Source organism: Acinonyx jubatus, chromosome A2, assembly GCF_027475565.1.
Source record: "Acinonyx jubatus isolate Ajub_Pintada_27869175 chromosome A2, VMU_Ajub_asm_v1.0, whole genome shotgun sequence".
NCBI lineage: Eukaryota > Metazoa > Chordata > Mammalia > Carnivora > Felidae > Acinonyx > Acinonyx jubatus.
Window position 1 is genome coordinate 88322175 of NC_069383.1, and position 25195 is coordinate 88347369.

Below are 25195 nucleotides of genomic sequence, written 5' to 3' on the forward strand. Positions count from 1 at the left end.
AAATATATGGAAAACAGAACTTATTTTTGAGGGGCACTTGGGTGGCTCAGTTGGTAAAGTGTCCAGCTCTTGATTTTGGCTCAGGTCACAATCTCGTAATTTGTGAGATCGAACCCTGCATTGGGCTCTGTGCTGACAGCAAGGAGCCTGCTTGGGATTCTTTCTCCCTCTCTCTCTGCGCCTCTACTGCTCGCTCATGCTCTCTCTCTCTCCCTCTCAAAATAAATAAATATTTTAAAAAAATAACTTATTTTTGAGTCTCAATCTAAAGTCCCATCTAGTTTTATAATCCAAGAGCAATTCGTGCTTTCTAGCTTAATCATCATGAGAAAGCCTAACTCATGTACCAACTTGTACATTACTCCTATGTTAGGTACCCAACACAGCATTTACATATAGTTAGGACTTTAGGCTTGTGGCTCTAGATTTATGGCTTATAATCTATGCCAGAAAAAAAGAGTATTAAATGAATTTATGCTCCAGGAAAAGCAGTTAAATGATTACACCCAAAACAGATACAGCTAAACATACTTGGGGAGTCAGCAATGTCCTTTAATAATTTCTTGTGACATTCTTCTGACAAACTGTATTCTTTAAAAAAGGATGCCAACAGTATCTTCCACACCACTTGCTCTTCTAGAGCCCTGATGTTCTATCATCAAGAAAAGGAACTCTCTACTTCTCTTCTTTACAGGTCTGACTGGCTTCTGAGATACTTCCAAACAAAAGAACATAGTACAAGTGACTGGGTGATTTCTGAGGCTAGGCTGTACAAGGCGATGAAACTGTCACTTTGTAAGGTAGGTGTCTGCTTTTGGAACTCCAGCACCAAGTAAGAAGTCTGACTACTCTGAAGCCGTCATGCTATGAGGAAGCCAAGCCACATGGAGATGTTCCAGCTGGCAGTTCTAATGGTCCAATCCTTCTGGTCCAGGGGCCAGATATGAGAGTAAGCTTTCAGATAATTCTAGAGCCCAACTATCAAGTCACTTCAAGCCTTTGAGATGTCTCAGCTGAAGCCACAGATATCATGAGGCAGAGACAAACCATCCCAGCTTTGCCCTTTCTAAATTCCTGATCCATAAAATCATGAGCAAAATTAAAAGTTGGCATAAGGCTGCAAGCTCTGGGATAATTCGTTACACAACAATAATAGCCAGAAGAGTCATTACTCTGCTCACCACAACAGCTATGTTAAAAACTCCTCTATTCTGCAAGAAAGAGGTAACCTCAATCTCTCCAAGACTACTATCCCCCCAAATCACTCATTTAATTCTTTCCTTGCTGGTCCTTCAACCTCTCTTCAGACTGCTTCTCTTCTGCCTAGAAATATGCTCAAGGTATCCTGTCCCAAAATCAACTTTCCCTGGTTCATATCTGACCTCACCCCCCAACAAGCTATAAAATGTTCTCTTCATCTGACGGCTAAGTTTCATGCAAGAACCTGCTATGGTCTCTCCAGTATGCCTGGACATCTCCATGACCCATCACTGGCCCCAGTCATTGGTGTCACTGGGAACTCTCCCTGCAGGTAATTCTCACTGGCCTTGTCTTAGCTTTCACCCTCCTCAAAATGTGGCTCAACTGAATGCTGCTATTTATTATATCCTGCTGTCTTGAAAACTCCTACTTTTATGCCTCAGACCTAACAGTTTTAGAGGGAACACTACCATCTCAGTTGTATTACTAATATAGGAAAAATGAGTATTCTCCTGGGAAGAATTTGGGTCTGGAAGTCTGATGAGATTCAAGTTTGAACGTTCACGCTGAATAGGAGTGACATAGTGAAAAGAGCTGAGGAGGCTGAAAGGATCAATAAAAGTTGCAGAAAGAGGTAACGTGATTTTAATTAGCATATAAAAGGACAAAAGAGTAAAGCATAATCAAGATATGATGAAGAAATTATAGTCTAAGAGTTAAATCTTCTTTAAAAAATAAACACAGGGGCACCTGGGTGCCTCAGTCCAACTTCACCTCATAGTTCATGAGTTCAAGCCCCACGTCGAGTCCTGCACTGACAGTGTGGAGCCTGCTTCAGAGTCTGTGTCTCCCTCTCTCTCTGCCCCTCCCCCGTTCATGCTCTGTCTCTGTCTCAAAAATAAATAAACGTTAAAAAAAAAATTTTTTTTTTTAAAATAAAGTTTAAAAATAAAGTAAAATAAACACAACGTCACATGACACAAAAAGAATAAAATAAAAATATGGACATTATTAATATTAGAAATAAATAAAAACAAAGAGACTATTGGTAATACCATGTAGTTAGTGGTGCCATGTGGAACCATACTCATGTACTTCCAACATATGTATAAATCAGTATAATCTTTTTGGAGGGCAACTGGTGACATTTTTTTTTTAAGATTTTATTTTTACGTAATCTCTACACCTAATGTGGGGTTCGAACTCACGACCAGGAGATCAAGAGTCACATGCTCCAGTGCCTCAGCCATCCAAGCTCCACAACTGTTGACATGTTAAAATCAAAATATGCTGTGCTTAAAACTAGCTAATCCTCTCTACATATTTATGCTCAAAACAAATGCATAAGATGAATATACAAGCAGCTCCCAGCAGCATTATTTACAATAGTGAAAACTGAAAACCTTTAAATATCTGATCAATACACAGTTAGAGTAAGTAAATAAGAACACAACATTATACAGAAAACAATGATGCAGAACTATAATGATGCAGATTCATGGAACTGATTCCATACATGTTGCTGGGAAAAAAATAGCATTATATGGATTATGCACAGATCAATTTCATTTATGGAAGTTATACACATATGGATGGATGTGCATATATACGTATTAATTTCTGGATAAACCCTTTCAATTCACCTTGGAGAAATGGGACTGTGGAAAAGCGTTGGAAGTAAAAGTGAGAATTTTAAGTTTTTGCTTACTTCCTACTTTGTTTGAATTTTTAACATTAAGCATATAAAACTTTCATAATAGTTTTTTGAACTAGCAAATAAGAAGTAAACATATATTCCACAATATAAAGAGCTATACTGGGGTGCTTGGGTGGCTCAGTTGGTTAAGCGTCCAACTTCAGCTCAGGTCATGATCTCACAGTTTGTGAGTCAGAGCCCTGTGTTGGGCTCTGTGATGACAGCGCAGAGCCTGGAGCCTGCTTCGGATTCTGGGTCTCCCTCTTTCTCTGCCCCTCCACTGCTCATGCTCTATCTCTCTCTGTCTCTCAAAAATAAATAAACATTAAACAAATTTTTAATAATAAATATGGGGCGCCTGGGTGGCGCAGTCGGTTAAGCGTCCGACTTCAGCCAGGTCACAATCTCGCGGTCCGTGAGTTCGAGTCCCGCGTCGGGCTCTGGGCTGATGGCTCAGAGCCTGGAGCCTGTTTCCGATTCTGTGTCTCCCTCTCTCTCTGCCCCTCCCCCGTTCATGCTCTGTCTCTCTCTGTCCCAAAAATAAATAAAAAACATTGAAAAAAAATTAAAAAAAATTTTTTTTTAATAATAAATAAATAAAGAGCTATAGGAATATGCATATTTGGTCACTTTCCACCATGGGTGTGAACCTCAAGTTCTAACATCAAAAGCCGATAAGGAAATGGGGGCATCACAACAGTGTTAAAACCGTTAATAATAAATCAGGACATCTGGGGTAGCAGTATACTTTCCCATGTACTGAGAGTGGAGGAAAATTCTCATGGACTCTCTAATGAAAACAACGTGTGTTACTATGAACCATGGCCTCAGCACATTCATGTGAGTACATATGCAGGCACACACAAATAGAAACTCCAAAGAAGATATGTAAATGGCCAATAAGCATATGAAAGGATGGTCAATATCAATAGTCTTTTAAAAAATGAAAATCAAAATCACAATGAGATACCACTTCCATAAGAACAGAATGGCCAAAACAAAAGTAAGTATTGGCAAGGATACAGAGAAATTATAATCCTCATACACTGCTGGTGGGGATATACAGTGACATGTGGCTGCTTCACAAATCCAGTCTGACAATTCCTCAAGATATTTAAACAAGGAGTTACAATATGACCCAACAATTCCACGCCTAGGGTTACCCAAGAAAAAGAAAACATGCCCACTTAAAAACTCATATACAAAGTGTATGTGTATGTATGTGTATATATAGTAGCATATTTTTGATAGCCAAAAAGGAGAAACAACCAAATGTATACCAAATGATAAATGGGTAAACAAAATATAATATATCTTGACCACAGAATATTATTCAGTATAAAAAGGGAGAAGGTACTAATACATGCGACATCATGGAGCAAAGTTAAAACGATGCTGAGCCAGCCACAACAGGCTACACACTATAGTGCTCTCTTTACACCAAATGTCCAGAATAAACAAACTCATACACAAAGCAGATCAGTGGTTGCCAAGGACTGGGAAGAACAGGGAAGAACAGGGAAGAACAGGGAAGAGGACTGACCGCTAACAAACGTGATTCTTGTTTAGGGTGATGAAATGTTCTGGAATTAGACAGTGCTAACAGCTGCCCAGTCTGTAAATACACTGAAAACCAATAAATCGCAGCCTTTAAAGTGGGAAATTTTATGTATAGTACTCCTCTCTTCCTAGCAGTTTCAATTAGCCATGGTCAACTGCAGTCTGGAAGCAGGTGACCCTCCTTCTGGCATATCACCAGGGGATCAACAGTAGCCTAATGCTAGGACACAGTGCCTACGTCATTCCCCTTCTATCACCAGGAGATCAACAGTAGCCGAACACTAGGTCTGTCATTCCCTCACTTCATGTCATCTAGCAGGCATTTTATCATCTCACATCACCACTACCACATGGGTGAGTACAAACAGTAAGACATTTTGAGAGAGAGAGACCGACCACATTTACACAATAACTTTTATTATAGTATACTGTAATAACTGTTCTATTTTATTATTGTTGTTGTTATTTCTTATTGTGCCTGATCTGTTTACAATTTAAACTTCATCACAAGCATGTACGTATAGGAAAAAACATAGTATATATAGGGCTTGCTACTACCTGAAGCTTCAGGCATTCACTGGAGGGTCCTGGAAAATAACCCCCATGGATTAGGGTTTGGGGGAAGTATTGTAATCAATACAGAAAACTGCAGGAGGAAAAAAATAGCAGTTTTCAAGTACTGCTAGTCAATATAAAATAGGAAAAAGAAAAAAACAACAACAACAAAATCTAAAACTCTTTTACTTCATTTCAATATTCTCAATTCTAAGCTGACTCAGGATCCAATACAGACAAATAGGAAAATCATCATGATTCTGCCTAATCCAGAACATCAATGCTAAGGAGGAGAGGGACCTGGATATGGAACTCTTAAGAATACAGTTCTTTTTATCTACTAGCCTCAAGTGGGAAATAAGAACTACAGGCAACTCTATTATAAACTTTAAAGTTGCTAAGAGACTAGACTGTAATCATTCCCACCAAAAAAGGGAAATGATTAATTACGTGACACGATGGAAATGTTATCTAGCACTAAGGAGGGTAACCATGGTACAATATATAAATGTACCAAATCAACACCTTAACTCAGAAGACATACACCCTACACTTACATAATGTTGTGTGTCTATTGTATCTCAGTAAAAATAAATTAAAAAAAAGGGAGAAGATAAATTATTCCAAAACCTGTCCCATTACTAGGTTCTGTTTATAAAAAAGTGTTTTCACAATCCTTAGACCCCACATAAGACTCAAACATGGTTGGGCCCACCGAGATAATCGGTGGATGGTCCTGAGGAGCCACCACAGTGAAAGAAATGACGTGCAAGAGTGCTTCGGGTTTTGGCCAAAGAAGGAAGGTAAAGGAATTTATGTTCCAGTGAGTCTGTAAGGGGACTGGGAGAGGATGGGGCAGGAAAGCGAGCCATCACTGAGTGCACTCTTTCTGAAGCAGACTCCCGAGCCCAGCAGCGCAGGCCAGCAGAGAGAGGGCTGCGGGGTGGCTGCAGGAACCGTATCCGCAAAGGGCACGCGGAGGTGCACAGGTGCAGTGGCACAGGTGGTGCTGTGCACACCCCTGCTGGACTAAGTGGAGACAGAGGCGGCATCTGGACTGGGCTCTGTCACTGCTGCTGCACCACCCAGTCCCGCTCTGGCACCGAGCACGGCAGGGAAAGCCCCGGCAGCATGGCCAAAAGCGTTCTCACAGTGGGTGCTGGCAGCGCCCGGAGCAGTGAGGAAGTCCATGACAGATGTCACAGTGGCTCCGGCCCAGGTCCCATGCCACCCACCTCTGGGGACATGCAGATCCCAAAGTGCCAACCGTGCAGGGAGCTAACAGGTAGGGACAAGAACCACTGACATTTAGAATGCAAGTAAGACCCCTCTATACCCCAAAACTGGAAAATTCCACTCACACAACTGAATATGTATAGGGATTTTTCACGGAGATGAACAGAGCTGCTGTGTGCTCAGTTCCCCAATCTGTTCCATGTCAAGCGGAACCCCCAGTCTCTGGCTGCTCTCCTACCTCCCTGGCTGCTCTGTTTCTTTCAACTCGTTCTTTCTCCTCCTAGATTCCACCGAATATCTCAAAGCCCTGTCCCTGAACAGCCTTTCTGCATCTTTTTTATTCACTTAACACCTCCTGCATGATTTATTTTCCTACCAAATCTGCAGTACTTGTGTAAGGCTGGGGAGGAGGCCACTAGACCACGTCGACTTCGCGCGGAACTGCGGGGCTCTCTTGGCTGACACCAGCTGCGAGTCTGCAGCTCGGCTGTAATAGTTAATCATCTGTAAGAAGGGCTCGCAAAACTCCCTGAAGGGTGCTACACTCGCGGTCACCTCTTACTACAACATAAGGGCCACAGATTAAAATCAATCAAGGGAAGAGATGTAGGGGGCAGAATCTAGGAGGGTCCCAAACACACAGCACGTAGGTGTCCCCTGCCAGCGGAGTTCTAGACAGAGCCGATTCCTCTGGGTAATGACAGGTGACCATACACAGAGTACTGCCAACCACAGAAGCTTATCTAGCCCTGGAGCCCAGAGTCTTTATTGGGGCTCTGCCAGTGCATGGCCTGAGGCCCCCAGGTAAACAGACACTTACGAGGCTGGACACTCCAAGAGCTTAGACATTATCACACAGAACTTAGGGAAAAGGCCAGACCTCTCTTTGGGCAATGTTAAATTCTTTACTACACCATTTGCTAGCTGCTCTTCCGAGCCCCAGACTCCTACTGCTAGTTGTCTTTTTGATATCTACAACAGCTTCTTTAAACTAAAATGAATAAAGTCAAACTCAACAAAATTTCCCCAGACCAACTATGATTTCACTGTTCGTGTTAACAGTGCCAAATCTACTTTCCAAGAAGGAACTGAGGCAGTTTGTAAAACCACAATACAAGATACAAAATTAGAAGGAAATTGGGGCAAAGAAAAAAACAGCCCAGAAAAAAATCAAATTAGAATAATGCTGCGGTGGAGTCAGGACACAGAACGCAGTGCTGGAAATTCCTGCTCACTTGGTAGGGCAAGGCTGCATGTTTATTTGGCTGGAAGTTTTTTTTTTTAATAGCCAAATAATATCCAATACCAAGAAGAATTAACAAGCAGATTCAAAATTCACAGGGTCCTTAAAAAAAAAAAATGATGCCCAGAAGGCACTGCTCTCCTTCCAGTCACATCAAGGTTCAAGACTTGGAATGTTTTCGTTGCTGTCCTCCATATTCAGTTGTTTGTCAAATGATCAAGATGCTTCCTCTGTGGTGCTGTTTGCTTTTCGACCTCGCCTTTCTATGTATCTTCTCTCTCTAGCCATTCAAGATTCACAGATTAATCTTTTTTTAAATATAGCAATTCCCTGTGCAAAATCTACAATGGTTCCTACTCACTGCTATATTTTTCTTTTTAAAAACATTTTTTTCCTACTTACAAAGAAATACATGCTAAATACAGAAAACCAAGAAAACCAAGCAAAGAGGTAACACACACACACACACACACACACACACACACACACACACACACACACAAATCCTATAATCCACACGTAAGTAGGTATGGCAACCTTTACTTAGCAATTCTTTTTTTTAATGTTTATTTATTTTTGAGAAAGAGAGAGAGCACGAGTGGGGGAAGGCTAAGAGAGAGGGAGACACAGAATCCGAACCAGGCTCCAGGCTCTAAGCTGTCAGCACAGAGCCCGACACAGGGCCCGAACTCACAAACTACAAGATCATAACCTGAGCCGAAGTCATACGTTCAACAGACTGAGCTCAAAGGACTGAGCCACCCAGCTGTCCCTACCTTCTTTTAAATAGAGATAAAATTTACATGCAATGGAAATCAAATGTCTTATGCACACAATTCCCTGATTATTTGACAAATGTTTACGCCCTAATCAACATGAAGAATATTTCTCCAAAACCACAAGACTTCCTATGTTCTCTCTCCCAGTCATGTTCTTTGTCAGCTATCTATGTAGCCAATATTTCTCCTAGTCTGAGGCTAGTCTTTTCTTTTTTTCTTTTTCTTTTTTTTCTTTTTTTAATGTTTATTTATTTTTGAGACAGAGAGAGACAGAGCATGAACGGGGGAGGGACAGAGAGAGAGGGAGACACAGAATCGGAAACAGGCTCCAGGCTCTGAGCCATCAGCCCAGAGCCCGACGCGGGGCTTGAACTCACGGACCGCGAGATCGTGACCTGGCTGAAGTCGGACGCTTAACCGACTGAGCCACCCAGGCGCCCCTGGTCTTTTCATTTTTAAAAATGCCTTTTAATCTGCAAGTATTTTTTATTTTGATGAAATCCAATTTATTAATTCTTATTCTGTAGTTAATATGTCTTGCATATTCTCTAAGAAATCTTCCCTTACTCCAAGGCTGTGAAGATATCCTCCTCCTTTTTTCTTTTTATAAGCTTTATACTTTTAGCTTTACATTTCAATCTATGATCCATCACAACCTGTAAAGAGACCTAAAAAATACCTACACATTTAACTGTAAAATCAGACACAATTAACAATGTCCACTCTTACCACTTCTATTCAACCTTATGCAGGAAGAAAGAGAAATAAAATCATAAAGAATGTTAACAGGGGGCGGGGGGGGGGGTGTATCTGCAGTGAAAGGATAAATGACTGTATGTGCAGAAAATCCCAAGAAATTGACATAAACACACATGAACTGTTCTATGTTCAACTTTGTATTTTTCACTATATATTCCTAACTGATGTTTTAATTTACTTCATGTACAAATTTCTTACCTTCATCTTCATCATCTACATCATGCTTCCAAACACCTCTTCAACCTAACCTACACATCAGCTTTTAGCTTGCTATTTGCTGGAAAACAAGGTCACTTAGAGCTTTCCAGAGAACCTTCCCAGCCTGCAGGTGGCGTCAGAGAAGTGCCCTATGCTATCAACAAAGTCTAATAAATCCCAAGTGGCAAGGCCCCCTTTACATTTTCTATGAAGTCTTTTACCTCTAACCAAACAAACTTATTCCTCTAAAGGCAATCACAAATCTTTCATCTTTTTTTCATCTTACAATTAACTACACAATAAAGATGAAAAGGGGTATTTAAAAAGTTTCTTGATCTGCTCTCTTCGGTCACTATTTAGCAAGCCACAGATTATTCTACTAGGTCCAGGGACAGACTGCGAACGCAAGACCAGCAGAGGTTCTGTCACTGACTAGTTTATATTCTAGCCCATGAAGTCTTAGAGAGTGGGGGCTGGTTTCTCACTCACCTTTATATTCCCTGTAGTAAAACACAACACTGTACACATAGTAAGCCTCAAAGAATTCAACTGTCATGCTAACTAAGGCTTAGGGATCAATACCCTGGTCAGCAGCAATTCACAGCACCAGGGTCTATCAGGCATCAGAATCTCCTCAGGCCCCACGAAAGAAATGTTAAGGCCTATGTAATCAGTTCAAGAGCATCTATTATTCTGTTCATAGAGATAAAGAATCTCTTTTTAAGGCCTCAAGTAAGCCAAATTAAGCCAACTAATTTTAAAAACATAGACAACCATGGTGGGATTAAATATGTGCACAGCTTTAGTGATTTTAAGGAAAATAACTGTGAATGAATAAAGGTTATCATATATATTTATATGATATATATTTCTATATTTCTCTCTCTCTCTATATATATATAGAGAGAGAGAGAGAGAGAGAGAGAGACTAAAGACTACACTTCTATAAAACACCAGCTGTATGATATCGGTTTCTAAGGCAACCCTATGTAAGGTATATTCCTTGCTTTCTTTAAAAGAAGCTAAAGCTATAAGTCATAAGTCACATACTCTGAGAAAGACAAGGCTGATGAGAACGCATAACCGCCATTAAACTTTGAGAGTTATTAAAATTCAGCCAGTCTAAACTTTTTACAAGTCATCTGACATTTTTCTAGTGTGTGAATATTTACATTTTTATGCTACGTTTTGAAGAAGATATTCCTAAGCCGCAAAAGAAACAAACTGAATGTCACTCAAATGTGTATAATAAAGACCTCTGGAGCATTACGGATAATTTTAAGATCCAGGGAGGAAATGCAAGATGTGCATTCCGACTTGTGCATCCTTCACGGTGCATCAACCTCCTCACTCCTGACACGCCTTCTGAGACACAGGTAGCATCAGTACTGTCTGTCCCTTAGCTGGAGCCTAACACTAGAGACAATTCCTTCATCCAACCAAAAATATTTATTGCACTGTGGACAGTATACATGCAGTGGGGTTGACAAAATACACAGCCCTTGCCCACAGGCAATCTTCCAGACTGAGGAGAAGGAGATCACAGATGCATGCAAAAATACATGTGCAATTCTACACCATGACGACTACTGGGGGGTGGCAGGTTGTGACAGACACCATTGTGAGGGACACAGGGAGGTGCCTAATTAAGATGTGATTCAGGGTTCGATGAAGGCCTAAGGAAATGACACATGCTTACCAAGTCAGCCCATAAAAGTGCTGAAATCAGTATCTGCAGAAACAATACAGGTGATGAAACTGTACAAGGTGCCAACTTCCTGAAGGATGATTTAAGAGAGCCCAAACACAGGAGCTCCAAGGAGTCCATCAGTGCAGGCAGCAGGATGTTAACACAGCAAGGTGCCTAGGTCACCACGGACCAGTCCTTGTAGCAAATACATGCTGAGGGCCAGAAACATTTTGAAACATAAGGTAGGTCAAAGCAGTTAATTCCCCTTACACAGCAGGAAGTGAACGGAAGCCACTTCTTCGTGGTAGCCGTGGTGCTCTGGAGGCATGGCACATACCTTGGAGGAGCCTGTTGAGCCCGTGAAACACGTGCAGTGCGGGGCGTACTCCCAGGGGTCCCGACTCTGGATGTACAGTCCAGCCCAGGACCACGTACCAGGTGCCCCTAGCGGTTCCGATGCAGGTGGTACAAAGGTCACACTCTGAAAAGCCACTTTACACGGCAATCCCCCCAGAGCAGGGGGCTCTACCCCGTCCGTCCGAGAGACACTCACCAAATGAGCAGGATTGCACAAGGGCCTCTCGGAAGTGTCTGTTTATTGGCTCACCCCGTGCCTGATCCGTGTTATCTCCTGGGCTTGGAAGTAAGAATCCAAACAAACTGCCCAGAAGCAACATCAAAACAAGATAGGAAGAGAGAAACCATGCTGACACAGCTCTCTCTCCAGAGGCCAGGGAAACAGGCCTAGCAGAGGGAGGCAGTGAGGCCACAAGGAGACCAGCACAAACACACACGCGGGAACAGTCCTGAGGGGAGAATGAGTAAATGAAGACAGAGCAAACTAAAATTCACATTTCCTAAGCACCTTCCCTGTACCAGGCAGTATGGCACATACTTCATGTATTTGTCTCATTTTTATCCTCATAAAATCTTGAGTGGTACGATGTGGTTATATGTTACATTACGCGGAGAGAGGATATTATATCACAGATGAAGAAGCTGAAGCCTGGATGGAAAGGAGCTTGTCTGAGGACATAGGACTGGGAAGCCAGATTTTGAACCTAGGACTCTCAGACACCGAGGCCATAATCCTCCTGAGTTTGGCGGGAGAGCAAAAACTGAGATGAGTGGGCACAGGCTGGCTATGCAGAAAGAGAACGCACAGGCAAGGAGAAAGGAGCAAAGAAGAATGCTTTATCAATATGAGAACTTTACACAGTGGCCTTTGTGCTCAAGTGGCTGAGGTTTCCTGTGTGTTGAGTGGGGAAAGACCCGTAAAGAGGTAAAAAGAAGGTAGAATGTTGAGATGCAATTTGGTTGGTGATGTATGATCCAGAAGGGCAGACACCCAGTTGCTTACCGCAGCTACCGCAGGGTGCGGAGATGGTGGGGGAATTTCCACACTCCACCCCCAACATAACCTTTTTCCTAAGGTGAACAAATAGTTCTTTTGTGAAGAGATAAAACAGGGTAGTGTGGTTTGTTTTTGATGATGTTTTCTTTCTAAAAAGTGGCTGGCAGATTCATTCTCCAGGAATGAAGTCAAAGAAAACAGAAGTGACCAGAAGACAGAAAAGACACCACACCAGACTAAGGGAATCATATTCCTGAACTGCCAAAGCCACCCCTGCCCTTCCCCTTCCTCAACAATTCAGTCCACAGTCATCACTAGATAGGGCCAAGCAGCGAAGATATCTGAGCACAGGCTAAGTAAGGCCGGAAGGGGACAGATGCCCAAAACAGCAGTGAGGATGACTGGTGATTCATCACATACAAGGAAATTAATCAAACAATTAAACGTAACAAGGATAATGAGAACCTAGCCTCTTATTTGTCGAAGAAAGAAACCCGGAAGTACAGAAAGGGAGAAAATTGGGCTGAATTCCCTGGTATTACAGTGGAATTAGAGATATCTGATTAACTTATGTGTTTTAATATATACATAAGTAGAAATAGAAACAAATATAAATATAGAAATAGATATAAACATAAAGGAAGAGTGTATGGGTGTCCCTAGCTCTAGGCTAAGGTATCTGGAAGCACTGTTGCCTCAACAGCAATAACCACATCTGATGCCTAGATCTTGTTTCCTAAGCACTATTCTCCACTAAAAGGAACGAGGGCTCCTTGTAGAAAGAGTGGATTCCAGGGCTGGAGTAGGGAAAATACAAGACAAGCCTGGAACAGTGTACTATACTTGAAAGTTGGAAAGAATGACAGGGATGTCTCAAAAGGATACAGAATCAACCTGAAGGAGCTCCTTATGGCCAAATTTGGGCCATCAAAATAAATAAGGAGAGTAACTAATTAGAACTCACTGAACAAAAGGGAACTCCATGAATGAGCCCATCTGAGGTAACTAGAAAGAATGACCAGACACAGAGATGGATGGAAGGGACAGGTGGAGACAGGAAGAGGAAGGAAGAAGAGGGAGAAGGAAGCAAGTTAGTTGGCAGGGGGATATTTACAGTCTCAAAGTAACTCACAACAACATACAGTACTAACTAATTACCAGGAGGAAAGAGTAACTTCACAGGACAGATATCTGGCACACGCCATCTTAAACAAAATAACCAACACCAACTGTAATGGTGCAAACCAAACTCGCATGCTACCTGACAAAACGCAGTAAGAACACTTCTCATAGAACAACACTGTTTTGATATTCCAAATTAAGAAACCTGGGAGTGCCTGGCTGGCTGGTAGAGCATGCTACTCTTATTCTTGGGGTTGTGAGTTCGGGCCCCATCTTGGGCACAGAGATAACTTAAAAAAAAAAAAAAAAAAACCAAAACAGCTACAAAATAAAGAAACAGTTTACCAAATTAAGAAGCCTTATACAAAATAATTGGCCTACAATCTTCAAAAATGTCAAAGTCAAGAAAAGACTAAGGAATTGTTCCAGATTAAAGAAACAAGTGTTAATAAAGAGAAAAAACAAACAAACAAACAAAAAACAAGTGCAAACTGGAATCATCCCCACCCCCCAACACAACAGCAAACCAAGACTTAATTCTAGTTTAAACCTAGCCCAGGAATGTGACCTTTTAAAAGTCAACCAGAAGTTTCCTGATAAGCACAAATGAGGTAATCTGCATGATAAAAATCCTGCTGCTCTCTACCCTCACCCCGCCCCAAAGGAAGATATTCTGGCAAGAAACAGTCCTTTCTTTTCTTCAGCTAGTAACTCCATGCCTCACCCTCAAAGTTCTCATTCTGTACAACTCCGGGAGCATCTCCACTTGCTAGATACAGACGGGTGCTGCCCGGTTCATGAACTGCTTAATAAGGCCAGTTAGATCAGCTGCATTTTGTTTTTTAACCCAAGAAAACAAAATGTAGTATGAGTCTGGGAAGGACTGGTTTCATATAAAGGACGATATTGACAACTGGCAAAACCTGAATGTTGTTTGAGGAATGAATAGTAGAGCTATAAACAATGTTAATGTCTTTTTTTTTTCCATTTATTTATTTATTTTTAGAGAGAGCGTGAGCAGGGGAGGGGCACACAGAGAGAGGGACACACAGAATCCGAAGCAGGCTCCAGGCTCTGAACTGTCAGCACAGAGCCCGATGTGGGGCTCAAACCCACAAACTGTGAGATCATGACCTGAGCCAAAACCAAGAGTCAGCTGCCCAACGGACTGAGCCACCCAGGGGGCCCCACAAAGGTCACTTCTTGATTTTGATGGTTGTATTATAGTTACAAAGAATAATGTACCTGACTGTAGGCAAAATTTACTAAATAACTCAGATGTGAATAATTAGCAAGTTGGAAACTTAAACTCTATTTGTGGCTGGGGGCGGGGGGGGGGGGGGGGTGGGGGATGGGGCACAGTTCTTGCCCCAGACATTCCCAATCAGTTCCACTGACCCCTTGAATGCATTTGTGTCCATTATCTTAGACAAAATGTTCCGATCTAGATCACAAAATTCACAGAGCAAGGCGTCTACTACATGTAATGCTGACTGGAAGCAGAAGTTACTTGCCAGAGTCGGGAATGAGACAGAGAGACAGAGAAGCTACATCTCTCACATGTTTCAGTGAGGCTGACTTTAGTACTGGTTCGAGCTCAGCAAATGTTACCTAAAATCAGCCCTGACCGTGAAATCCTTCATTCACAGCCCTGTATTTCGGTCTGAGGTGTCTGTCCCCTCTGCTGCTCTACAGAGATGGTACAGGGATAAATGAGAGTACTGGTTACATCTCCTGACCCACACACTCAAGTGCCAGATGTGAGAACAAGAGCTCCCATTCCCGCACGGTAGAGCCCATGTGCTAAAAGAACTGTTCCTGCAGACCAAGCTAACACGGCCTAAGCAGTGAGATCAAAGACAACTGTCCAAATCTCCTCTTCAAACAACTTCATTTGTGAACCAAGAAATGCAGATTTAGAGGGAGGATGTAAAACCTCTATCTTTTCACCTTTCCACAGGCTCTGTTATGTTCCATACCGGATGGCTTAGACCTTTGAGGTCATAATCACTACTCCTCCAAATGCTAAAGATCTACATTCTTTTTTCTAAGGAAAACATTGATTCCATGTGTAGAAACCCACACCTATGGTATGGAAACCCACTCTATGGTTAGAGTAGAAGATGAGTTCTTAAACTTTTACAACAGAGCATAATTTTCTCTTCCTCTTAATGGAGACTTAAAAAGTTTCTAATGGTACTCCATAACCAACACCCAGACGGCCTGCAATCACTAGATAAATTCATACAAGACACCATGGAGTCAGGGATTCATTAATGCTCTATGGCCTGACCAGGTATCCATCTCCTGCCATCTATTATTTTTCTGTATAGAATGTGATCTACTTTGGGTGCCTCAGTGGCACAATCGGTTGAGTGTCCGACTCTTGGTCTTGAAAGGGCGGGCCTACGCCAGCCGACTCCATCTTGTTCTGTGTCCTTCACCTTGACCACACCTCCTCCCCTTGAGTAACCCCCCCCCCCCACCTGCCTAACAGGACTCGACCCTTCCCCAGGACCCTTCCCCAGCCAATCGGCTGAGGCCATAGCCATTACCTCACCAACTGCCCCCAGGCCCCAATAAAACCTTTGTCCTTTTGAAACTTGCTCTCTTTCCCTGGTATCTCACCGCTGCGTCGGTGCAGGTAGGGGATTGAGCTCGAGCTAGCTCGAATAAAGGCTCTTTGCTTTTGCATCGGACTCGGCTCCCTAGTGGTCTTTGGGGATCACGAATTCTGGGCATAACAGTCTCAGCTCAGGTCATGATCTCACGGTTTGTGGGTTTGAGCCCTGCATCAATCCCGAGCCCTGCATCAATCCCAAGCCCTGCTTGGGATTCTGTCTCCCTGGCTGTCTCTCAAAGTAACTAATAAAGGGGCGCCTGGGTGGCTCAGTCGGTTGAGCGTCCGACTTCGGCTCAGGTCATGACCTCACAGTTTGTGAGTTCGAGCCCCGCATCAGGCTCTGTGCTAACTGCTTGCTTAGAGCCTGGAGCCTGCTTCAGATTCTGTGTCTCCTCCTCTCTCTGCCCCTCCCCTGCTCACGCTTTGTCTCACTCTGTTTCTCAAAAATAAATCAATGTAAAAAAATTAAAAAAAAAATCTTTAAAAATAACTAATAAAAATAAAATTCTTTAAAAAAAAAAAAAAAGGGAATCTGATTACATTGAACTTAATGAGTAGCAAGTCAGTGTCTCATCAATTGTTCAGAAGCTCAGAATTCCAGACTGTGATAATCTACTAAAGAGAATGAAAGTCCAAAAAAGAGAGAGAGAGAATATGAAAGTCCAAATGAGTAAATTAAGTAACAAAGAGGTGGTCAAATGGACACATCAACCTCCCTTTCTCCTACATTCTCAGAGTCCAGTCTACACAAAGCATACAGTCTGGATCACACTGTCCTCAATATTCATCACACAACATGCTTGCCTTTTAGGAGTTTATATGCTCTTGATCTTTACAAAGCAATACAAGAACACTTCACCTGAGTAATTTCTATGTCTTCTGTGAAATCACAGCTAAAAACACAATCCACTGTGTCACACAATGGCAAAGTCCACAGAATGTCTTTTTCACTGAGTACAATGCCAGGAAAAAGTCTGTCTCTGTAAACAAATGAGCAGGCTTTCTTTCCACAGACAATGAATACTATGTAATTCAATGTTATACAGAGAAAAGGACTGGTTCCTTGTTACTCTTAGTCTGAAAACTTAAAGTCAATTGCCTTGCACAACCGTTACACTGGCTCCCCTCAGGAGCCTGGTACCTTCTAGTCTATGCTCTTCTTAGATAGCTGCTGCTGTTTTTATCCTTAACTGTCCTACTTACAGTATCTTTAATTCTATTAGATTAAAATCCTCTTGAAAGTATGAATGTACATATGTATATACTGTCTATCTCTTAACAGTTTTCCTTCTGCTATCTCTTACCTTTTCTGGTACCACTCTATACTTAATGATCTAGAAATTAAAAATGAGGGGTGCCTGGGTTGGTTACACATCTGACTCTTGGCTTTGGACCAGGTCACGATCTCACAGTTCGTGTGACTGAGCCCCAGGTCGGGCTCCACACTGACAGCACGGAGCCTGCTTGGAATTCTCTCTCTGCCCCTCCCCCGCTCACGCTCTCCCTCTCTCAAATAAATAAACATTTAAAAAAAAAAAAAAAAAAAAGGTGTTGACACCAAGAGGTGAATTTAACATAGACCACACTGTCTGCATCAGTGACAAGCAGGCACGATCACCTTTGCAGTAGTCGGCGGGGTCCTCCTGCTCTTCATCATCTGATCCCAGGATCTCCTCCTCTGGCTCCGGGGGCGTGGGGTCTGGCAGAGGTGGTGGCGGTGGTGGAGGCGGCGGTGGCGGAACTAAGGGAGCTTTCTGCTGAGGCTCCGGCCTGAAACGGGAGAAGGAGAATTCCTATTTACTCAGAAGCCAATCTTGCATTATGGACACACATGAGAGTTTCTTAACACAAGAAAAAAATAAACCTGTCACACACTAGCTAGAAATGCTGGTTAATGCACTGCGTCCATTTTAGCTAAATTCAAGTAAGGTTTCAACATACAGGTCCAGAGGAAAAAAAAAAAAATCACACTTTGCAGGCACATTTTCACTCAGAGCTTCAAAATTTCGTAAGTCCTGACAATATTATGAAATAAAGGGGAAACAGAAAGAGATCCCCCCCCACCCATGCTATATAGCCTTATTAAGTTAGAACACATCCCACAGAGATTATAAAAAGACAGATGAAAGCAGCTCTGAGCTTATAAAAGGACTTATTTTCCATTGTTTAAAATCAGAATTCCTTTTCCCATAGAAACAGTACAATGTGGTTAGGTTTCCGGGATAACTCGTAAAAGCTAATACATGCTATTAACTGATGTACAGTTATTTTCATTAAGGAATTCAGCCATCTATCTCCCTTGCTTATCAAGAATACTACCCCAAACTGGAAATTAAACAATGAAAACACCCACTGTCAGTCAAATACAAAAGCAGCACATACATTAATGCAAGGTTTCCAAGGTTTACAAAATGCTAATTTCCAAATGTCACAAAAAGGCTAAATAATGGTTAGTCTGCTCTTTTATAAAAGATAAGAAAACCCACAATACAAAAAAATGTTTCTAAGCTTGAGAGATTACAGATGAGAGCCTTCTTTCAGGTATCTAGAGAAACTCGAGGAGAAACTCTTCCTGAGCCAGCACACAGAGTGCACGAACAGGCAAGGGAAATCGGGCTGACAGAGGTGTTCTCCAGAGAGGTTCACAGGGTAAAGAGGGGGTCTCTAGTCTGGGGAGCAAGGGGAACCCCATAAGCACTGATGTGTGCACAACTGCTCTTCTTTTTGGACTACCAGTAGTCGTGCCCCCCTTCAAAAAGCACCTTTTGAGACTGCTCCTCCCTACACAAGGGAAGGCTGGTTCTGATCCGCTTTCTTCACTGTCGTACCGCTCAGGGCACAGACGGCTGAAGCTGACTCTACAGGCCTGGAACCTTCAGGCCGGCTGTCACGGGCAGCAAGCTCATCTGCAGTTGCCAGTAGAGGCAGGGCCAGCAGAGCCACATGACCCTGGCCCCTCTCTAAGCCAGACCTCTAAATTCTTCCCAATCTGACAGCCCCCAAAGAGCATTTACTGTATTGCTCTTAGCCTAAATTGGCTAAAGGTCACTTATGTGGTTTGCCACCAAAACTCAAAGTGCCACAAGCAACAAAGGGGGGTAGGGTGGAAGGCAGCAGAAATCCAGCAGTCACGAGGAAGGGGTGGGGACTGTGCCGCACAGGTAACCTGAAAGGCAAGCACTGGCAAGTTGAGTATCTTTGGCAGAGTGACTAAGGAACGCTTATGAGCTGAAAACGACCTGTATTGATTGCTATTTGCCACAATTTATGGAGACTCAAAGTTACAGCTCCCTGGGTGACAAACGTTAGGAACAGGGTGGTGATCACATCCTGAGTTAACCACTGCTCAAGATGGAGCCCTGGAAGGGGATAATCACAACCAAACACCCACATCACTGCCAGAATACATCCAAAAATACATCTAACAGACCTTATGGAAGTGTACTAATCTTTCTGGCAGCCTTGCAAATGCTCCTTTCCTTTTTAACATACATGTTCTTACTGAAAGTAGAATGGCAATGCACAAGAGAGAGGCTGGAAGAAGGGGAGGCAGGAGAGGGCTGCACCAGAGGGAAGGGGAGGTGAGCAAGATGAATGGTCTCACAAGAACCATTCATTCATTCTTCAGGGCTGTGAGCAGAAACTACTGAGCTGACCAATGTGCTCAATCAGAAACGCTTAGAAATTTTACACGAAAAAATGAGGAGATTCTCCAAATTTAAAAGAAAACATGTTATATTCCCTATAGAAACTATGTAACAATTAATGAAAAGAACAGAACTAGAGAATCTTCTACCTGTGCTCCTCACTACAGACCCTTGGGCCAAGTAATTAATTCACTGTAGTGGGGACTGTTTTGTACACTGTAGAATGTTATAAGCATCCCTGGCCTCAAGACATTAATGTCAGTAACATCCACACCCACCGCCAGTTGTGACCATCAAAAACTATGTCCAGAAATTAACAAATTCCCTGGGGACAAAATCATACCCATTTGAGAACCACTGCTCTAACAAGCGTTTTCTGTACTTAGCTTTATTCCTACAGAGTAGACTGTATCTGTAATAAGGGAAAACAAATTCTCATTTTCATGGGCCCATTTTCTCTCATTTGAGAGGCTCATCATAATGTGTTTCTCTTAATTACTGTCCCCCCATTTGCTCAGCTGTCCACATCACTTAACAAAATTGTCAGACCCTCTGGTCTCAATGAGCAGGCAGGCACCTCTTCTCCCTCCAGTGAGGGCCACACTGAACAGGCAGGCAGAAAGCGCCCCCAAGGCCACTTATTTCTCTCAAGTTAAAGGAAGGAGTCAGGGTACTTTGAAGTAGAAAGGAAGTTGAGTAATGTTGAAGTAATATTTCAACTATCACATCCTAACACCTAGGGCTATGCTGTCTAATCAGTGGGCACTGGCCACATGCCTGTACTGAGCACTGGAAATGGGACGAGAGTACAAATCAAGACATGCTACGTGCGTAAAATACATACTGGATTTCTGAGATTTCATACAAAAAATGTAAAATATTTTATTAATAAGTTTACATTTATTATATGTTAAAACAATAATATTTGGGATAGAATGCAATATATTATTAAAATTAAACTCGCCTGATTCTACTTTTTTTAATGTGGCTACTAGAACACTTCGAATTACAAATGAGACTCACATTATAGTTCTACTGGACAGCACCACCCTAGGCTCTTCAGATAAAAACCAGAGGAGTACTTGGCCTAAAAAGTCAGAGATTCCTGGTCATACCAATGATGGTGAATTTTTCTAAGGCTTCTCCTAGTAACATGCCTCACATCAATGATCACCAACTATCAAATCACTTAAATCGTCATAGTAAGGTTCAGAACAACATAACTGCCAAATGTTATGGTGCTGATCACGACTCTTCTTCATCTCATTCATCCTTGTTACTGCCTACCACATAGGGGAAACACAAGTAAATATGTCTTAGGGCAGGTATAGGCACAAGAGAAGGAGGCCACACCATCTTGAAGGCTGGCTTCTTCAAAGTGGATTCTTGTGGCTTCCACAGTATTACTTTAAGCCTGGTTAAATCTCAACTATTTAAAAGATCCAGAGGTAGCAGGCAGTTTATATCACCAAGTACATACTTAAAAAATATATCAACAGATTTTAAAAGTACCTTTTCATCAATCCTAATGAGAACCATCAAAAAGTTATTTCACAGAATAATTACTAGAAGCACTGGGGAGGAATCAAGATGGCGGAGCAGCATGGAAACCTGAGCTTGTCTCCTCCCTGAAATGCAGCTACATCAGCACCAAATCATTTTGAACACCTAGGAAACTGATCTGAGGATTAACACAACAATCTTCGTAACTTGAGCCGCAGAACTTGGCACATATGCACTGCAGGCAGGTGAACCGGGGGAGACAAAGAAGCCGTGGAGGGTGGTGAGCTATTTTGGCAGAGAGAGAAAGAGAAAGGCAGAGAAAGCAGTGCATCGGGATCGTACAAGAAAAGCACTCCCCACCAAAGTAGCTGGAGAGAAAGAGAGAAAGGGAGAAAGAGTAAAAACCCTCGCAGGGGACTGAACAAGAAACCTGTTCCCCAAAACCACTGCCAGGGAGAAAGAAGAGGATTCAATACCACCAGGATTCTGTAAACAGTGGAGCATAGACTCTGAAGTTCCCGAGCTCAGTGCCTGGCAGTGCTCTGGTGAGGAAGTAGGGCGAATCCCCAAGAGCAGGCTGCAGAGTCTGAGGGGTCTGTGTGCTACACAGGGAGAAGTGGTTGCCCCGCTTGGAGTGTATTTGGTAGAGGCCATATGGCCTCCCCTGGGGCAAAGGTCCCAGTGGACCCTGGAGAGCAGCACATATGCTGGTATAGGGACTCAAACGCCAGAGTGCCATGAAACCTGGCACTGGCTGGGTGTTGTGATTTGCCATAATCTCTGAATCACTGCTGCGGCGATTGCATGAACGTTTTTCTGGCGTAGGGTGGCACTCGGCCATCACTCAATAAGACCCTCCCCAGAGAGTCAGCGTAGGTCCAAGCCACCGAGGACTCTGAAGCATGGAATTCTGAAACAAAACCCCATCTAAGATAAAACTCTAGAGGGAGGTGCCACCTGGCAGTGGACAGCTTGAACATGGACAGGGTAGAGACAGGGAGTAGACAGAGGGCTGACAAAGGAGGGGCTTGATCGCGGGTCAGTGAGAACTCAAAGTTCCTGTGCTAGATACTAGGGAGCTGGGTGAAGCCATTTCCACCTCCCCTGTGCACACACAGCACACAGGCACATGGATCCACCCCAGTAGGCTAAGCAGAGCCACCTAGTGGAGAATGGAGCAATTACATCAAGCTCCACCCATCTGCACCCTCCAAGCACAGGCACCAGAAGACCAACATAAATCACTCCAACAAGCTTAGTGTATGGACTATAGAATCCTTCGTAGTTTCAGTTCTAAGGGACACTGGATGTAACTTCATTCAGGTTTCATTCTGTTTGCTGGTTCCTTTATGTGTTCATTTTCTTTGCTTCAGTTTTTGCTTAAAATGTTCTTTTTTTCTTTGTTTTCTTTCTCTTTCTTAGATACAGAAAGAAAAACTTGTTTTTTACTTCATTTATTTTTAAAAATTTTTTATTCTATTTCATTTTATTTTCTTTAATTCTATTTTATTATATATGAGTTTTTTAATTTTCAAAGTTCTTCTTACCTTTTTTTCCCCTTTCCTTTCCCTTTTTCCTGTATTCCATAAAACTTCTTTCAACAAGTAGAACAAAACTCACCTAGGATCTAGCTTCCTTTTTTTTTTTTGATATTTTGTTTTGTTTTTAATTTTTATTTTATTAATTTTTTTTCTTCCAAAATGACAAAATGAATGAATTCACCCCAAAAGAAAGAACAGGAAGAAATGAAAGCCAGGAACTAAATCAACATAGGTATAAGATGTGTGAACTAGAATTAGAACCATGATAATAAGAATACTAGTTGGGGTGAAAAAAGCATAGGAGACATAAAAGAATCCCTTTCTGCAGAGACAAAATTAATAAAATCTGGGGTGCCTGGGTGGCTCAGTCAGTTAAGCATCCAACTTTGACTCAGGTCATGATCTCGTAGTCTGTCAGATTGAATCCCACATTGGGCTCTGTGCTGACAGCTCAGAGCTTGGAGCACGCTTTGGATTCTGTCTCTCTCTATCCCCGTCTCTCTCTGCCCCTCTCCTGCGCATATTTTGTCTCTCTCAAAAATACATAAACATTAAAAAAAATTTTTTTTAAAGAAAGCTATAAAATACAGTAAGGCTGAAATTTAAAATGGTACAACTAAGATACAATCTCAAATAGATGGATGCCACAACACCAAGAATGGATCAAGCATTGAATTAGCATTACAGAGAATAATGAAGCAGGAAAAAAAAAAGAGGGATACAAAGGCAAAAGATCATGATACAAGACTTAAAGAACTCAAGTGACTCATTAAAAGGTAGTAACATCCAAATCATAGGAGTCTCAGAAGATGAAGAGAGAGAAAAAGGGACAAAAGGTTTATGTGAGCAAATTATAGCAGAAAACTTTCCTTATCTGGGGAAGGACACAGACATCAAAAAACAAGAAGCACAGGGAACCATCATTAGGTTCAACAAAAACCAACCATCACCAAGGCATATCATAGTCAAATTAGCAACGTATACAGGCAGGAAAGAATTAGGAAAGCAGCAAGGGGGGGGAAAAAAGTCCTTAACCTATAAGGGAAGACAGATAAGTTCACAGCAGACCTATCCACAGTAACTTGGCAGGCTAGAAAGGAATGGCAGGATATATTCTGAATCAGAAAAACATGCGGTCAAGAATTCTTTATCCAGCAAGGCTGTCATTCAAAACAGAAGGCAAGATTAAAAGTTTCCCAGACAAACAAAATCTAAAGGAATTCATGATCACTAAACCAGCCCTGCAAGAAATTTTAAGGGGGTACTCTGGAGAAACAACAAAACAAAACAAAACCTCAAAAGGAACAAAGACTAGAAAGGATCAGAACATCACCAGAAACACCAACTCTACAGGCAACCCAATGACACTAAATTCCTTTCAGTACTCACTCTAAATGTAAATAAACTAAATGCTTCAATCAAAAGACACAGGGTATCAGAATGGATAGGAAAACAAGACCCATCTGTATGCTGCTTACAAGAGACTCATTTTAGACCTAAAGACACCTGCAATTTGAAAGTAAGGGGATGGAGAATCATCTATCATACCAATGGTCATCAAAAGATAGCCATACTTACATCAGACAAACTAGATTCTAGAATAAAGACTGTAACAAGAGATGAAGAAGGGCACTATATCATAATTAAAGGGTCTATCCACCAAGAAGATCTAACAATTGTGAATATTTATGCACCCAATGTGAATGCACCCAAATATATAAATCAAGAAACTCATTTATTATAATACCATAATAGTAGAGGACTTCAACACCCCACTTACAACAATGGACAGATCTTCTAAGCAGAAAATCAACAAGGAAACAATGGCTCTGAATAACACACTGGACTGGATGAACTTAACAGATATATTCAGAACACTTCATCCTAAAAAGGAATACACATTCTTCTTGAGTGCACTGGAACATTCTCCAGAATAGATCCTATACTGGGTCACAAATCAGCTCTCAACAAGTACAAGATCATACCTTATATATTTTCAGATCACAATGCTATAAAACTTGAAATCAACCACAAGAAAAAATTTAGAAACACCATGAATACTTGGACACTAAAGAACATCCTACTAAAGAATGAATGGGTTCACCAAGAAATTAAACAGGAAATTAACAAGTACATGGAAGCCAATGAAAATAACAACACGGCAGTCTAAAACTTCTGGGATGCAGCAAACGCAGTCAGAAGAGGGCAGTATGTAGCAATCCAGGCCTTCATAAAGAAGGAAGAAAGGTCTCAAATACCCAACCTACCCTTACACCTAAAAGAGCTCGAAAAAGAACAGCAAATAAAGCCCAAAACCAGCAGAAGAAGGGAAATAAAGATAAGAGCAGAAATCAATGATATCAAAGGAAAACAACAACAACAACAACAACAACCAAAAAAACAGATCAATGAAACCAGGAGCTGGTTCTTTGAAAGAATTAACAAAACTGATCACCCCCTAGCCAGATTGATCAAGAAGAAAAAGGAAA

General features: G+C 41.9%; 1 protein-coding gene across 11 annotated transcripts in view; it reads right to left on the minus strand.

Moving 5' to 3' along the window:
• Nucleotides 1-25195, minus strand: part of SRPK2 (SRSF protein kinase 2) — a 246461-nt gene that overhangs the window by 58261 nt on the left and 163005 nt on the right. For all 11 annotated transcript variants that reach the window (XM_027071709.2, XM_027071712.2, XM_027071705.2 and 8 more), the window contains one exon: nucleotides 17634-17785. In XM_027071709.2, the coding sequence (XP_026927510.1) occupies nucleotides 17634-17785 (152 nt within the window). The remainder of the gene's footprint in view (nucleotides 1-17633; nucleotides 17786-25195) is intronic.